This window comes from Ovis aries, chromosome 19 (genome assembly GCF_016772045.2).
Source record: "Ovis aries strain OAR_USU_Benz2616 breed Rambouillet chromosome 19, ARS-UI_Ramb_v3.0, whole genome shotgun sequence".
Taxonomy (NCBI): Eukaryota; Metazoa; Chordata; class Mammalia; order Artiodactyla; family Bovidae; genus Ovis; species Ovis aries.
Window position 1 is genome coordinate 21,563,665 of NC_056072.1, and position 16,284 is coordinate 21,579,948.

A 16,284-nucleotide genomic window follows, 5' to 3' on the forward strand; every position below is an offset into this window, starting at 1 on the left:
AAGTGACCAGTGATGAAAATGGCCAAGGTACAGAATAACAATCAGTTTTAAATAGTTTTTAAAAAAGTGGAGGGGGGAAATGAAGACACACCCAAAGTACTAGTTGAAGAATCTGCTGTGATGTGATAGCCCCTGGAGGTGAGAAGAGGGCTCCATCCCCTCCACCTGAGCTCTTGGCTGAACACTTCACACTCTCACCTCTGCTAACTGGCAGCCCAGCACAGGCAGACACCCCCCAGGAGAACACCCTGCAGCGCTGTGGACCTGCCCAACTTTTCCAACAGGGACACCATGAATCCTGACATAATCCATTTTAAAGGAAAATACCCCTTGGGCTTGTGTTTAAGTACTGCCTTGCAGAGAAAACATCACTCCAGTGAAGCCTTCCACATGGCTTCAGGCTCAACTGAAAAGGTAATGCCTCAAATGAGTAAGTTGGACATACCACAGAACACACGGTTACTTTTAAATTGGACCTTAAATTTACTTCAGTCATGCACACATCTGCATTATTAAATCCAGAGCCTGCTCTGGATTTACCTCTGTGCTGTTTGTTTGTTTTGTTTTTTTTTTTTTTTGGTTTTTATTCTCTTACTTTTTGGGCTCTTCATCCCATTGTTTTACAGAAGGTAGCTACTGCCAGGTTGCAACATACATGGTGGAGGTGATCTGCCAAAAAGCTCTGATGAAAAATTGAGCTGAAAAGTCAGCCTCCCAGGAGGCTGTCGCAGGTGTCAGAAAAGGGGGTCATGAAAGTTTAAAAGAAGGGGAGCCCCCAGAACTCCACAGTTGTCAATGTCTCCAGAAGGCTGTGAAGCAAACTGAGGAGCCCCAAACAGAAAAATGCTATTTCTGAGTGGTTTGCCTTTCCTCAGTAGAATGTGTAGAATGTGTACACAGATGACCAGAAGGAGATGGGGGAAGGAAATCTATGCAGACCATGGACAGCATATCTCAGTATGTGAATAACAACACGCAGCTCTTAATCGACTGAAAAGGCAAGGATGTCTGGTCTAAAGTCATTCATGCCCTGCCTCCCATTACTTCTTGCCAGAAAAAAAAAGAAAACAATTAAATTCCAGAGATTATTTTTTTACAAATTCTATAGTCTGAAATCAATGCCACAAGTACAGCATAGGAAAAAAATCTACTGGACTGAGCATCAAAGTTATCTATATTCATTCTAGGATTAGCTCAGCTGCTAAGGGGCTGTGTGTCTTCGGCTAAATCTCTCAGCTTCCCTGATACATAGTTTCCTGACATACAAAACAAGGAGGTTAAGATGATCTCTTACTGTTTTTAATATATTGCTTCTCCTCTTTCTTTCCTGAGAAATAAATATGGATAAACAGTTTATATGATTTCAAACTAAACTGAAAAATAAACTCAGTGTATTACCTCACACCAGTCAGAATAGCCATCACCAAAAAATCTACAAACAGTAAGTACTGTAGAGGATGTGGAGAAAAGGGAACCCTCCTACACTGCTGGTGGCAATGTAAACTGACACAGCCCTTATGGAGAACAGCATGGAGATTTCTTAAGAAGACTAGAAATACATCTACCATATGACCCAGCAACCCCTACTGGGCATATGCCCCGAGAAAGCCATAATTGAAAAAGACACATGTACCCCAATGTTTGCAGCAGCACTATTTACAACAGCCAGGGCATATAATCAACCTAGATGTTCATCGACAGATGAATGGATAAAGATGTTGTGGTATATATACACAATGGAATATTACTTAGCCATACAAAAGAACGAATCTGAGTCAGTTCTAGTGAGGTGGATGAACCCACAGCCTGTTATACAAAGTGAAGTAAGTCAGAGAAAAACAGATACAGTGTACTAACGCATATGTAGGGAATCTAGAAAAACAGTATTACTGATGAACCTAGTTGCAGGAAAGGAATGGAGTTGAAGATGTAGAGAAGGGCATCGTGGCCACAGTGACGGAAGGAGTCAGTGGGATGAATGGAGAAAGCAGCATCAGCCTATATACATTATCAAGTGTAAGATGGATAGCTGCTGAGGGGTTGCTGGGTAGCACACAGAGCCGAGTCTGGTTCTCTGTGACGACCTGAAGGGATGACAATGCAGAGGGAAGGAAGGTGCCAGAGGGAGAGGATGTATGTCTAATTATGGCTGATTCACGTTGCTTGCGGCAGAAACCAACACAACATTGCAAAAGTTAAAACACAAAAAACAAGCAAAAAATAAACCCGGGGTAAAAGATACTCTCTCATCGTGTCTGAAAACAGGGAACTAGGATTCCATCAATTGCACCAGTACTACCAGGGATCCCATTTAAGTCGCAAGTCATAGCCATCCTGCTGTTTCTAGAAGTTTCCTTGAAATTAAAGACATGGGCAGTACCTCCTCGGACTCCTTTAAATGGGTAGAAAAACGCCACAAGCAGGTTCATCAGGACGGCCAGGTTGAATGAAATGCTACTCCAGAAAGACATGTTGCGGGCACACCAGTACAGGACGGGCTGGGCTGTGAAAACAAAGACGGAACCCCATGAGGTTCGAGACTGTGAGCCAGAACGCTGGGAATTCCACAGGCCCCTCCTCCCGCTCTGCCCCTACAAGCCCACTTTTGTTCCCAGTTTTCACCAAACATTAAAAATGGTCACTTGTTTTCAAGCTGACTCATAAGCTCAGAACGACATCAGATGGGTTTGTTTCTGTTAGGAGTCCTTACTGGAACAGAAGATGAATTGGGGGATGAGGAAGAGAAGAAAGGGGAAAAGCTGGAGCATCTAAAAACCCCACATGCCCCCATCAGCACCACAGTTATGGAATCTGGGGGGTTATCCAGGGTTCATGTGCCAAGTCCTCAGTTCCCCCTGGGGCCCTGGGACTGGAGGAGATGCCCAAGGAGACTGGAGAATTCAATGAGCCTTTGAAAAGTTGGGGGTACTGGTGGGGGGGAACACAGCATTCAGAGTCAGCCCAGCTGGGCCCCAGGCTCCTTCCCTGCTTGAAACTCTTCACCAACTCACTGATGCCTGAAAGCAAGACAACAGCCCCTTTCCCATCACCAAGTCATCTGCCATCTTCCTGAAGAAGAACCAGAAATAGGAGCTCTCCCTGGATGGTCAGCAGCCAAGCTCCATTTCTAAAGGCTACAGTAGAGAAAGGGGCAGGAGACCCTTGAGGCAGTTATTGTTCAGTTGCTCAGTCATGTCCAACTCCTTGCGACCCCATGGATGGCAGCATGCCAGGCCTCCGTGTGGCTCACTATTTCCCAAAGTTTGCCCAAACTCATTGAGTCAGTGATGTCATCCAACCATCTCATCCTCTGTTGTCCCCTTCTCCTGTTGCCCTCAATCTTTTCCAGCATCAGGCTCTTTTCCAGGGAGTTGATTCTTTGCATCAGGTGGCCAAAGTATCGGAGCTTCAGCATCAGTCCTTCCAATGAATATTCAGGGCTGATTTCCTTTAGGATTGACTGGGTTGATCTCCTTGCCATCCAAGGGACTCTAGAGTCTTCTCTAGCACCACAATTTGAAAGCATCAGGTCTCACGTGGTGCTGCTATCTTATCCCATTATTACTGACAGCTGACACCACACTTGGCTGCATCTCAGCTGCAGACAAGCTGGTGGCCACACTGTGTGTACGGGTGCTTCCTTTTCCTCTGAATTCTTCGGTGGCGCCTTACACTTAGGATGATGCTTAAGAATAGATATGGGGGGAATAATTTCCATCTCCATGCCAGAGGCAAAGTTTCCAGAAGATAGGCTCATTCAACATAATTCTCCTCTAAAGGGAAGCGTGGAATAGGTGAAAATGGATGTCTAGCGTGTTATTTCTTTTTCCCAATAAAGTCACTGTTTCACTCTAGGACAGCAGCCAGTGACAAATCCGATGACTCTATAACGATGCCTATAGCAGTAACCAAGCCTTCATAAACTTCTAGCCAAAATAAAGTTATGGCACAATCACACAGAGCCCTGGATAATTTAATAACTGCTCATTTACATGCTCGTACTTGGTAAGAGGCCATGTTTCCAAACCGTTGAGTTTTGGAGCCATAAGCAGCATCTGGTTTAACATCTCTCATTTGATAAATGAGGGAAACTGAGGCCCAGCCGAGGATGGAAGCTGTGGCAATCTCATCCCCTCAGCTCAGAGACCCTTGGGCTCAGTGACAAGGACAGAGTTAAGGGGCTCATGTCACCATTTAGTAGAGGAGCCAACCAGTAATCAGTCAACCCCATTTCCCGGAGTTTGTTTTATTTTATAAGCTATTAATAATTGCTGAAGCAAATTTAAGATGAGAAACCACTTGCTCTGGAGACAATAACTGTTGGTGTTTTTTCTGGGACTGAAGCCCATTCCTGATCTGAATATGAAAACTCTGAACAGCACAGAAGAAACAATGGCAAGGATGGCCAAGGGCTGACTGATGGGAACACGGGAATTTATACCATCCTCTCCCCATCAGTGTATGGGTAACAGACTAATAAGAAGTGAAAAGACAAAAAGGCAGGAAATGGCAGAGATCAGTGAGGGTTAAGCCAGGATTCTCTTCAGGGGGAGCTCTCAACCTGAACCAAGTCTAAGAATAGCCACTGTTTGATGCTTTAACATGACTGTAATAAATGCTCCTCAACTCTGGCATATAGTTTTCACAAGTCTGACTTTTACAAGGCTAACACCGTACTTTAATTGTGGTGTCACTCTGAATATGAACAAATATTCGACCCTTCAAGTCAACTGGGAATCTACCCAGGTGCAAGAAGACAGGGTCCCATGATCCTAGAAGGGCAGGCGATCCAAGCAACTGCACCCAGGGCATCTCCTGCTAACCCTCTTATCCTAGCTTGTCTTCTTTTTAAGGAACTGGGCTTGCTGAGGACACAGACTCCATGTGCATATACAGCAATGGAATTTCCCACTCTATTCCAGTGAATGTAAAAACCATGAGGGTGGAAGACAGGGAAGCCTGGTGCGTTGCCGTCCATGGGGTGGCAAAGAGTCAGACAGGACCGAGTGCCTGAACGGCAAGACACCACGTAACACCGAGTAACAAAGTGCTGGCCTTTGCAGCTCTGCCTCAATTTCCTTTCACTACCTTCTAGCTTTCTTAGCCCAGAGTTTTCTCATCCCTGGGGCCAGGAGAAGATATCAGAGAGGCACAGTGGATGGAGGATGTGAATGCACACGAGAGAGAGAGAGAGAGAGAGAGAGAGAGAGAGAGAGAGAGAGTGTGTGTCTTTTGAGTAAAGCAGGGAAGGTTTCAAGAGAGTATAGGAACTAAGTGTCTTAATACTTGCAGAAGAAAAGATGAAGCAACACGTGTCTCAGACACACCTCCCTGTGTATCTGAGCCCCAGCTACAGATTCTCCAAGGCATAGATGATTCCCAGAGACACTTTCAGGAAAAGGTAAAGCAGCTTCATAGACAAGCCAGAGAACTCTTTTCTGTAGACACATCAGAAGAGAAATAAGCTACTTAGAGGGGAAAATGTATTTCATTTTAATTGCACTTCTAATGAGTATATTTCTCCTCTTCCTAAATATGCAAATCATGTTTAATTCAGTTATTACTTTCAATTTTTCTCTTACCAGCAGAGCTATGAGGCCAATTAAAATCTCTCAGTTGACAACTATAGCTGTGTTTAAGCTTCACTGAAACAAAAACTGCTTTTGAAACAAAGACAGACCAAATAAGAGAAGGTATTAGCTACAAAGCAATAGAAATCTTGGAATGATGAGCTGGCCATTTCTTGACCAATCAATCCGTTGGGCAGTCTTAATTCCCCACTTTATAGGGGAGGGCCTAGAAGAGGTTCAGTCACCTGCCCAGGTCACAAAGCCAGTGGGTGATGGAAGGAGAATGAATTCAGAGATCCCATCTCTTGCAGCTGAGGTCTTCCTACTCTGCCAGGCTGAAGACAATATCTCAGAAAGAGGCATGACAAGGTCTCTCACTTCATCATAAAAGGTGAAAATCTTTCTTTCAATTCTTAAGCCCCCTGGAGAGCCTATTTTCTATACCTATTGGATAACACAATTCAGAGAGAATGAGTATATCTGACCAGTCTTCGTATCAGTACTTAGTAGACCTATATATTGGGCTTCCCTTGTGGCTCACGGGTTAACGGGTCTGCCTGCACTTAGTAGACCTATATATTTGGAGAAGGCGATGGCACCCCACTCCAGTACTCTTGCCTGGAAAATCCCATGGACGGAGGAGCCTGGCGTGCTGCAGTCCATGGGGTCGTGAAGAGTTAGAAAGGGTAAAATCATTTTTTGAAATTCATGTGTTTATGGTTGTGCTGAGTCTTCGTTGCTGCACGTGGGCTTTCTCTACTTGCGGCCAGTGGGGGCTACTCTTTGTGGTGGCTTCTCTTGTTGCAGGTTTCAGAAGCTTGCGACTGAACAGTATCTGGCTGTTTTAGCAGCAGGTCACAGGCTCTGGGCACTCACGTTTCAGCACTTGTGGCACATGGGCTCGGAAATTGCGGCCTGCAGGCTCTAGAGCGTGGACTCAGTAGCTGTGGCACGTGGGCGTAGATGCTCCGCACATGTGGAATCTTCCCAGACCAGGGATCCACCCATGTCCCCTGCATTGCCAGATAGATTCCTATCCAACACACCACCAGGGAAGTCCAAAACCACCGTTTCAATAACTATCATGGAGGTCTGGATGAACCAAACCATGAATTCGGGATCATCACCTAAAATTGGAATCATGGACTATTTCAGTGAAGAGCAAAATCAACAAATAAGAGGAAGTTCCCTTCTATTGAACACCATAGCTGAGAAGACAAGCATATACATAGGGTCTCTGTCAACCTTTTTTGGGTATCTTTCTTATATGACTGCATGAGCATGGTGCTGCGAGGATGTTCAACACGACTCACGATGCTTGAGCCATAGGAGCTTGGATGGAGCCCACGGTGGCTACAAGAACACACTGATAGTGGGGCCACCTGTCCACGAAGCCTTATGAGGTCCACACCATGGAGGACACGCATGCTGCTCTGTTAAAGGTGAGCTAGACACCTCGCGTGGGGCTGGGTGACAAATGGGTTGGTTCAGCAAAACATATGACCGTGCTTTAAAGTGCTGGTCGATGAGGTGTCCCTTAGATGAGAGAGAATGGAGTAGGGGTGGGGTGAGACCAGCGCCTGGCAGGCAGCCTGCTTGCACAACGCCTTCTGCCACTAACTGATTCCAGGGAGACAGGGAGTGGAGCGGAGCAGAGCAGGGGCAGCAGCAAAGGAGGCAGGTCTGTGCTGGCTCGGGCCGGTGAGGGAGGACGAGGAGAGCACCCAGAACCTGACCTCCAGCCCCGTGTCCCCTCCCGCAGCCCTGCCCCTCAGCAGGAGCTGGAGTGATCACAGGGGCAGCTGGAATCCAGGGTTTCAAATACAAACCCTGGCTCCTGACTAATGACAGGAATGAAGCAGCATCCTTTCTAAGCTGGTCACAACAGCTGGTGCCCAGCGTACTGTCAGCAGTGAAGGATCACACTAAAACTCTAGTGAAAACTGGCCGCAGAGAAGCCGGCCAGGGCAGCCCTGTTTAGACGAGGAAATGTAGCCAGCCTGGCTGGGCCCCGCAATGGGACTCGCTGGTGAGCAATGACTCATCTTCTGTGGCCAGTGATTCCACTGCCTATAAAATGACGCTAGGGTGTACAATCCGAACTGCCCTATAAAAGGGGGAAGACCTGTGTCTTCCGAGCACGTGGGCTGGTCAACGAGCTCTCAGGTAGGCTCAACCTCCTGCTCAAATGTGTCATCCTACGGGCAGCAGGCCTGTCTGTTCTCCATCCCTTTAATTTTCTCTATCAAAATAGGAGCATTTTAAGTCCTTCTGGGAGCTCTCCAGTCAAATCAGGTCAAAGGCAGCTGGAAGGAGGCCTTTTTAGCACCTCTCAGAGGCTGGAGCCCACTTACTAGCTTCCAGGGTGCCTGGGTAGTCCTGGTGTTGAGAGGGGGACAGAATCCTGAGCCCCACCAGCTCTGCTCCTACGAGGAGGTCCACGCACTCACCATCGAACCCCAGTGTGCAAGACCTGCAGAACCACACAATTCCACAGCACCTGGAGGCGCTGACCCACCTCTGAGCTTCTTCTGCCAGTTCATCTCATTGAAGAGGTCCTCGGACCGCAGGAAGAAGTCGTTGATCTTGCTGCCCTGCTCGTCCCTCTCTGTGGTGTAGTATATCCGTAGTTTTGACTCTTTGGTTAGGAATTCACATATACTGGGCACAGGGAAGACAATCTGCTCCATGGTTCGGTCTAATCTGACAATCTAGGGTGAAAAAACGGAGGTTAAAATTATCAAAAAGCCTTTCCTGAGCACTTGGCACAGGCACAGGCTCAGTATTCAGCCTAGATTTTTTTCTTTTTTCTTTTTTATCCATACCACATGGCATGTGGGATCTCAGTTCCTTGACCAGGGATTGAAACCACGCCCCCTGCATCGGAAGACTGGACTCTTAACCACTGGACCACCAGGAAGTCCCGTCTCAGAATTAAAGATCAAGCATAACACAGACCTGACCCGGAGTCTTCTTGGATTCTGTAACTCCCGGACTAGGCTGTATCTCTTAGATTTATGCATAAAACCGTTTTGGAAAGTCAAAATATTTTTCTAACCTCAGACCCATGAATTGTACTGTGATGAAGTTTAATCTGGAACAATTTAAAGTGTGTTCTGTGTACAGATTCATAGGAGGCTTGGGGCTGCAGATGTCCAACAGAACTTTCTGGAATGAGGAAAACGGGAATGATGAAACGATGCCACAACTGTGTGTCTGCCCCTTGAAAGCAGAGTCCCTACTCACATACGGGCGCTGAGGACCAGCACATGTGGCTGCCACAACTGAGGACGGGAGCTTAGTATTTAATTTTATTCAATTTTAATGTAAACAGCCAAACACAGCTAGTGGTGATCCCACTGTACCATGCAGTGCTAGGTCATGGGACCAATCTCAGCTAAGAGCCTTTCTCAGATTGCAAAGGTGGGTTCTCTTCCCTAGATAGGAACTCAAAAAGGAGATCTTCGGTTTTCACAGAGGCAGTGACCTCTGAGCATCTAACATGTGTGATGCCTAAAACGAGACTCTTTTAATATTGATATCACGCTCATTGTTCTTTTACCTAGCTTTGCGGATTCCTGGGGTGGACGCTTCACAGATATTCCCCATGCTCTTCCTAGACAGGTTTAGTCCCCAGAGAGTTTGTCTGGGGGAGACTGTTCAAATTTTTCAACATTGCGTTGAGTCGTAGTCCCAGGGGGCCAGAGATTTCAAAGGGGTTCAGGCTGCAGTACTAGAGGGGCAGGGCCTCCCTGTGTCCTTCCTCCCCAGGGGCTGGACAAGTCAGGTGAGGCCCAGAGCCATACCCTCTCTGAGAAGTTCTGGTTCCCAGTCTCCCAGTGATTTTTTTCCCAGCGCAGCAGGAGAGATGACTCAGGTCAAGCTGCAGTGGGAAACTCCGAAAGGAGGCAGGTTCCCACAGCCCGGCCTCCCTGAATCCTCGGAGATGTCGTCTGGAGACCAGTGGTTTCCAAATCAAACTGGAGATCATGTTACCAAGTCTGGTGCATAAGCCAACCTCGTTAACTGGGATTGGGGGGGCGGGTGTTGGTAAAGCAGGTGGATACAGTCTGCAGTCCCCCATGGCCCTCCTGCTTTATATCATCAGGGGGGCTCTGGATCAGCCCCCTTACACGGAAGGAACACGATCTGAGACGAGACAATGGAGGAACAGGTGGTCTCCTGGCAAGAACAGATGCTCAGATTTCAGGGCGACCTGCATGGTGTGACCGGAGTGCTGGGATGCGGGTCTGCGGAAGCCTGGGAATGACAGCACTCTCTGTGTCCTGCGAGACTGGACGGTATGAGCAGCTGCCCAGGAACAGGATTTCAAGAGCTCAGGCCGCCCTGCCTGGCCATTTCTCTCCATTATTCAAGATCGATTCATGCCTCTCTTTCACTCAATGTACAGCTGGGAATCAAAACCCATCCCAGCCCTTCTCCCCCTCTAGCAGAGTAGGGGACCTTGTTAACACCTCTGCACCTGATCAAATGTCAGTTTGATGGTGAACCAAGGAGCTCAACCAGACCATTTCCAAGGTTCCTTCCCCTCTGATATTCCACACCGTAAATACCTGAAGCTTGTCTTCTAAGGGCTCCAGAGAACAAACTTCTGGTCATGAACAATCAATTGGGATTACGTGCTCATACACACTGTCACGGTCAACCGATGGGTGAAATGACGCATTTTACGAGGACAGCTGCGAGACCCCAGACCGTGGGTATGATTATCCTCTGACATGTCTCTATCCTGCAAGTCTCACATGGCCCAAAGGAGTCTGCTAGTCTTTCAAAATCCTTGCTCTGACACTGATACTTTATGTGTGCATCTCCTCATTAGCTGATCAGGACACACCATCCCTTACTGCCTGAATCCTGCGGGTGCAGGTCTGGGCCCTCTCAGCCCCCAGGAGACAACGCAAGGAACATTAAAAACACCCATGGGTTCCGGGTCAGCCAGACGTGGATGAAAATGTCAGCCCTGACACTGAGAACTGGACCTCTCGCTGAGTGACGCAACCTCTGAGTCCCTTCTCAGTGTTGTCCCATCTGCAAAATGGAGATGATTTCTTTCTTGCGGGTGTGTGTATGTGTTTTCAAGTGCAGATCTGGTCGTATTACTCCTCGGTGGAGTTCTGAGGGTAAAGTCCAGACTCCTCCCGCCAACACCAGACGCGGTCCTGCAGGACCTGGGGCTGTCTCTTTCCTCTCTGATCCAGTGTTTTCTCACTCCCGCTCCCTAAGCCCCACCTCTTCACCTTCACCTCCCACCTCGGGGCCTGCCAAACTCTAGCCTCCTGGCTGTGCCCCTTCATTCCCATCCTTTGGAAGGTCTGCGCTGGGTAACACTCTTCAGAAGAGGCCACCAGCAGGTCCTTCTGCGGTACCATCTCATGATACCTTCTGGTCGTCCTCACGCCCTTTTCCGAATTCACAGCGCATCTCCTTGTGTGGCCTTGCTTGGTGTCTACTCCCCCACTACCTTGGCTGTCCCAGGCTTTGAGCATTGAGTGCGGGTCCTGGTGCACCGTAGCTTCTCACCACCTGTTTACCACTCAGACCAGTGACCGCACGCCAGCCCCAGCCCAGGGCACCCACTGTGGAGGCCCTCAACGTGAGCCTGGGTCCCAAATGTACCCGGCCTTTACCTCTATCTGGGCCGTGTGCTTGGCATAAAACTCCAGAGCTTCGTCTCCATCCACCTGGCCGCCGGGTTTCAGCATGGTCTGAAGCTCTTTGTTATGTCGAGCCAACTAGAACACAAGTGCAGACAGGGGAGTCAGTTCTGTCTGCAACAGCAACACACAGCTGCCTTCAAGCTCTGGGGAGAAAAGATGCATGGGAACAAGCAGCAAGCTGGAGGGCGAAAGCAGGGCCCCATGTACCCCACTGAGGCTCGCTCTGCATGGTAGCTATTTTGGGAGCCTGGCAGAGTGGCGTGGAGAACTCATGTCCACTCAAGGGCCCACTTTGCCCTGGTTTCCTTGGCCAGGCAGGAGGAAGGTGGGGTTTTCTATCCAACCCTACAGAGCCTCCTTAAGGAACGCCCTGAAACCTCACAGGGGCTACATTACCATTTTTTTTGAAGCTTAAATCATTTCATTATCAATATGTACTTGCTCATTAAAACTGAGTAAGCTGATTTGGGCATATAATTTTTTTTTTAAACTTTAAACTTTTTATTTTGCATTGGGTTATAGCCAGTTAACAATACTGTGATAGTTTCAGGTGAATGGCGAAGGGACTCAGCCATATATATACATGTATCCATTCTTCCCTAAATCCCCCACCCATCCAGGCTGCCACATAACACCGAGCAGAGTTCCAAGTACTATACAGTAGGTACTTGTTGGTTATCCATTTTAAACATAGCAGTGTGCATGTAACCTTCCCAAACTCCCAAGGGCTAAATTAAATGCTAGGAATGGAGGAGACAAGGAGCAAGGACTTATCAACCTCCAGCCCAATCCCATCACTGTTTTCTATCAAACGCCTCCACCTAAGAGAGGTGGAGGGGACCAGAAGCACCAGCCTGCAGCCGAGTTCCTGGCTGCCCACACACCTCAGCCCGCTCCAAGCACGTCAACCTCCAGAAAGAGGAAGTGTCTTCAGAAGCCCAGCCACTTGGGAAGCGAGTTACGAAACAGGGCATTCTGGTGCCAGGGTAGGAAGTATTACTCCATCCCCCGAAAGGCAAACAAAGACAAGGCAGAGTGACAAGTTCCCAAAGATTTCCAAGTGCGATAGGCCAGGCAGCTGAGGTTTCTTTCTTGAGACGGTTAAGACAGACTCATCAATATTTATGAAAAGACTAAGACTCCTTTCAAGTGTCTGGAGACACAGTCATAAACTATCCAAGTGTCACGGCTCAGTGGGAACGCTTTTAAGAAATGCGGGGGTTTCCGAGGACATGACCCTGCGGGAATGGAACACTGGAAGCAGCTTGGACCTCGCACTCGGGGTCAGGTGGCTGGCGGTACCCATGAGCCACGTTTACCACGTGCCCAAACAACCTCAGGCTGAATCCTTACAGGAAAAGCAAGTTTAAGGGCGCATGCATGGAATGCTGGCACTGACTGTTGGGCAGGGCGGCTGGGGAAGGGTCGCACCTGATGAGCTAGGATGTAGATGTTGTGCCCCACGTTTCTGGGGGAGGCGGCTCCGTCCTCACCATTCTCACCATCCTCGAACTCCACTTCACCTTGCATGTAGGCTTTCTTGATCACTTCCACCTGCAAGAAGGGCCATGGCACAGAGCCCCTGTCTCAGGAAGACCCATACTGGACGGACAATGACAGCACACGCATGGAGTCTCCCCTCCAGGGACAGACGCTGCCCACCAGGCTCAGTACACTTTTCCTCCAGGTGTGGACACAGCCTCAGAATCCTTCTTAAGACAATCACAGGCAGCCACTGCCAACCAGCCTCCACTGACAGGAGAGGGAAACCCATTCATGGGAAACCCATTCACAGACACCCTGTGGCTGATCTATGACTGTCTACCTTTTTTTTCTCCTAACTTTTAATTTTATATTGGGGCATAGCCAATAAATGGGCTTCTCTGATAGCTCAGTTGGTAAAGAATCCTCCTGCAGTAGTGCAGAAGACCCCAGTTCGATTCCTGGGTCGGGAAGATCCACTGGAGAAGGGATAGGCTACCCACTCCAGTATTCTTGGGTTTCCCTTGTGGCTCAACTGGTAAAGAATCCACCTGCAATGTGGAAGACCTGGATTGGATCCCTGGGTTGGGAAGATCCTCTGGAGAAGGGAAAGGCTACCCACCCTAGTATTCTGGCCCGGAAAATTCCATGGACTGTATGGTCCATGGGGTCGCAAAGAGTCGGACACGACTGAGCGACTTTCACTTTTTTTTCATAGTTAATAAACAATGTTGTGATAGTTTCAGGTGGACAGAGAAGGGACTCAGCCATATATATATATGTATCGATTCTCTCCCAAACTCCCTTCCCTTCCAGGCGGCCCCACAACATTGAACAGAGTTCCCTGTTATGACCTTCTACTTTAGAACGGGACGGTGGCTAAAAAAAAAATGCACCCGAACAATAGCATGATACAAATGAAGGGTACAAGCCAGTCCTGCCCTATCTCTTCATCTCCTCCTGTCATCTCTCCCCATCCCATACCTTTGCCATTTCAGGAAAAGCAGAAAAGAAAACCATTCGCCTTTAGGAATAGCTGATGAAACTATTTTCTGGCTTCAGATATTTCCCTGTCCCTCGCAGCCTACACCACATGAAGAAAAGATCTTTAACAGATGACATCTACCAGCACTTTCTATGCCCGAGCACTATTCTTTCAGAAACATGAAGGCTCATCAACGCTTTATGAGGTGTCAAAGATTCCCCTTGATTATGGATGGGGAAGCAGACTCAGAGAGGCAAAGGGGCGTGACAAAATTCACACGAGCAAGCTGAGCTTTAACCTTGATCTTCTCATGCCCAGAGCATGCTTCCCAGGGCATCTGGGTGCTGGCCTTCCTGCTCCCATCTGCTGACCTCAGCTTCCTGTGAGGGGGTAGGGTTGGTTCTGCCCCTTTCTCAGTTCCTCCCAGGAACCCAGCACAACGCCCTGGACAAAACAGGGCCCAGTCAACGTTTATCAGAGGAACCTATCAAGAATCAATCATTCAGAGAAAAAGAACACAACGCCTTCAACACTTCATTAGCACTAAAAATTGATCACTTTCTCTAACGACTCAGAGGCATTTCCGCCTCCTGCATCACCGTGAGGACAATACTGTGAATTACTTCTCAGTGTCCGAGACCAAGCACGCAGAGGGCCACACATCGCTGCGCTGACACCAGGTCAGGCCCTGGAAAAAACTGTAGAGACAACACCCTCACTCTCCGAGACTGTCTTCCTGTCAGTTCTTTAAAAACACACTGAACAGACAACGTGTCGCACAGGACGTGGGAGCCTGAACGCACAACACGTATGTGAGCACACACACATGTGCACACATGCTCCCGACATTCGGGTATCTCTGCTGCACTCCTCAGAACCGCGTTTGTTCCAGGAAGCCTTTGACTCCGCCCTGCAATTCAGGAATGAAGCTGTTCAGCCACAAGGGGGCAACCTGGAAGCTGGTGGTACCCAGGGGGCTGCCATGTCCCTCATCCAGGATGGGGTGTGTTCTTGACTGATGGGAACTGCAGTGGGGTCCCTGCTCAGTCATCCGTGCCCAGTCAGGAGTGACAGATCCCAGTCTCCCCAACCCCCCAGCCCCAGTTACATAAGCCCTTACGTAAACTGGGAGAGGACTTCCGTCTCAGGCTGAGAACTCACTCCTGGCCTCAGAGATCAAAGTGCTGGGCTCGCTGTGAACTTTATTTAAAGGGACACATAAAGGGACTTCAGCCGGCCCCAAGCACACACTGGGTCACCGGGCGGCAGGACAGTTTTAGTGCCCTCATTTAGGTCTGTCAGTTACAGTTTATTTGCGTGGGAAAAAGTCTAAATAGAGAAGTCCGTCCTCAGTTCGGTTCAGCATCTCTGCCAGTTGCTGTCTCGCAGTCTACAGCCCTGACTCCCGGCCTGGAAGTCACAGCCAGCTGTTAACATCACCCCCCAAAATAAAGAAGTGTGTTTTCTTTTTTAAAAGACCCAAAATATCAGCACCGCCCTCCTGCCCCCCCGCACCAGGAAAAAAAAAAACAACCCACTATTCTGTTGCCCAGATTCTCGATACCAAGAAGGGATGTGAATTCTTGATCCCTGGACAAAGCCACAGCAAAGAGCAGCCATGAATGAGCGCGTTCCGGAAGAGTTTACCACGCACGGGCACTGCGCACAGGGCTCTGCAGGAATCATCTGCTTAGTCTCCCTAGCAACTGTCTGGACTAGCTGATACCATCCTCTTCCTTTCAGGGAAGTGGAGCTCAGAGAGTCACCAAGGTGTCCCAGAAAAGGGCAGAGCTGTGGATGTGAACTCCAGGCTCCCACACCCCTCCTGGTGCTGCCTTCCCTGAGGAAAACAGCCTTGGGAGGCTTTCCCTGGGAGCTGTGCTGAAGGCAGAGGCCACCTATTCCATACAGGGGTCACCTCCCTGCCCTGGTCAGTGGCCCCAGTCAAATGTTCTCTTTGTACTTCTGATTGTAGGCATCATAAAGAAAGCTCAAGGAAGTAGATACTCTGCTCCGGCCCCCACGAAGCTCTGATGCTGCTCAGCGCCATGGCCAGGGGCTTAGCCGTCCGACTCACCAGTTCCTTGGGCCTCATGTTATAGAGGATCCTCTCGGCATTCTCACTGTCATGCCTGCTTTCCATGATGGCCAGGAGCAACTTGGACGCATTGTTCTAATTGGAGACACAAGGGAGGAGGAAATGAGGAGGAACTGCCAGGGGGTGGCTGGCCTGAACTATGGGGGATCAGGGGCTGCATCCTGACAAATGTTCCGCTCCATGGGAGGGCGTGGGTCCAGCGTTGGGTTGGCCCAAAAGTTCGTTAGGGGTTTTCCATAAGAGTGTACAGACAAAATAGAACAAACTTTTTGGCCAACCCGATATATCCAAAACCACCTGCACCAGACTGAGAAGGTGCCACTTACGACCCCAAAAACACGTCCACAGGAGCAGATGATGGTCAAAGAGGCATCCATCTGTTTCGCTGCAGTTTACCCTTAGAGTCACTCAGTCCAACTCCTAGTGGACACGGGACAGTTAAACAAGGGAGCTTGGTGGATCCACTGGGAC

At 48.8% G+C, this 16,284-nt stretch overlaps 1 protein-coding gene across 13 annotated transcripts in view; it reads right to left on the reverse strand.

Moving 5' to 3' along the window:
* ITPR1 (inositol 1,4,5-trisphosphate receptor type 1) overlaps window positions 1–16,284 on the reverse strand; it is a 348,286-nt gene that overhangs the window by 52,013 nt on the left and 279,989 nt on the right. For all 13 annotated transcript variants that reach the window (XM_060402187.1, XM_027958140.3, XM_027958135.3 and 10 more), the window contains 5 exons: window positions 15,793–15,888; window positions 12,680–12,802; window positions 11,219–11,323; window positions 8,089–8,281; window positions 2,381–2,503 (listed from right to left, as the gene is read on the reverse strand). In XM_060402187.1, coding sequence (XP_060258170.1) covers window positions 2,381–2,503; window positions 8,089–8,281; window positions 11,219–11,323; window positions 12,680–12,802; window positions 15,793–15,888 — 640 coding nt within the window. The remainder of the gene's footprint in view (window positions 1–2,380; window positions 2,504–8,088; window positions 8,282–11,218; window positions 11,324–12,679; window positions 12,803–15,792; window positions 15,889–16,284) is intronic.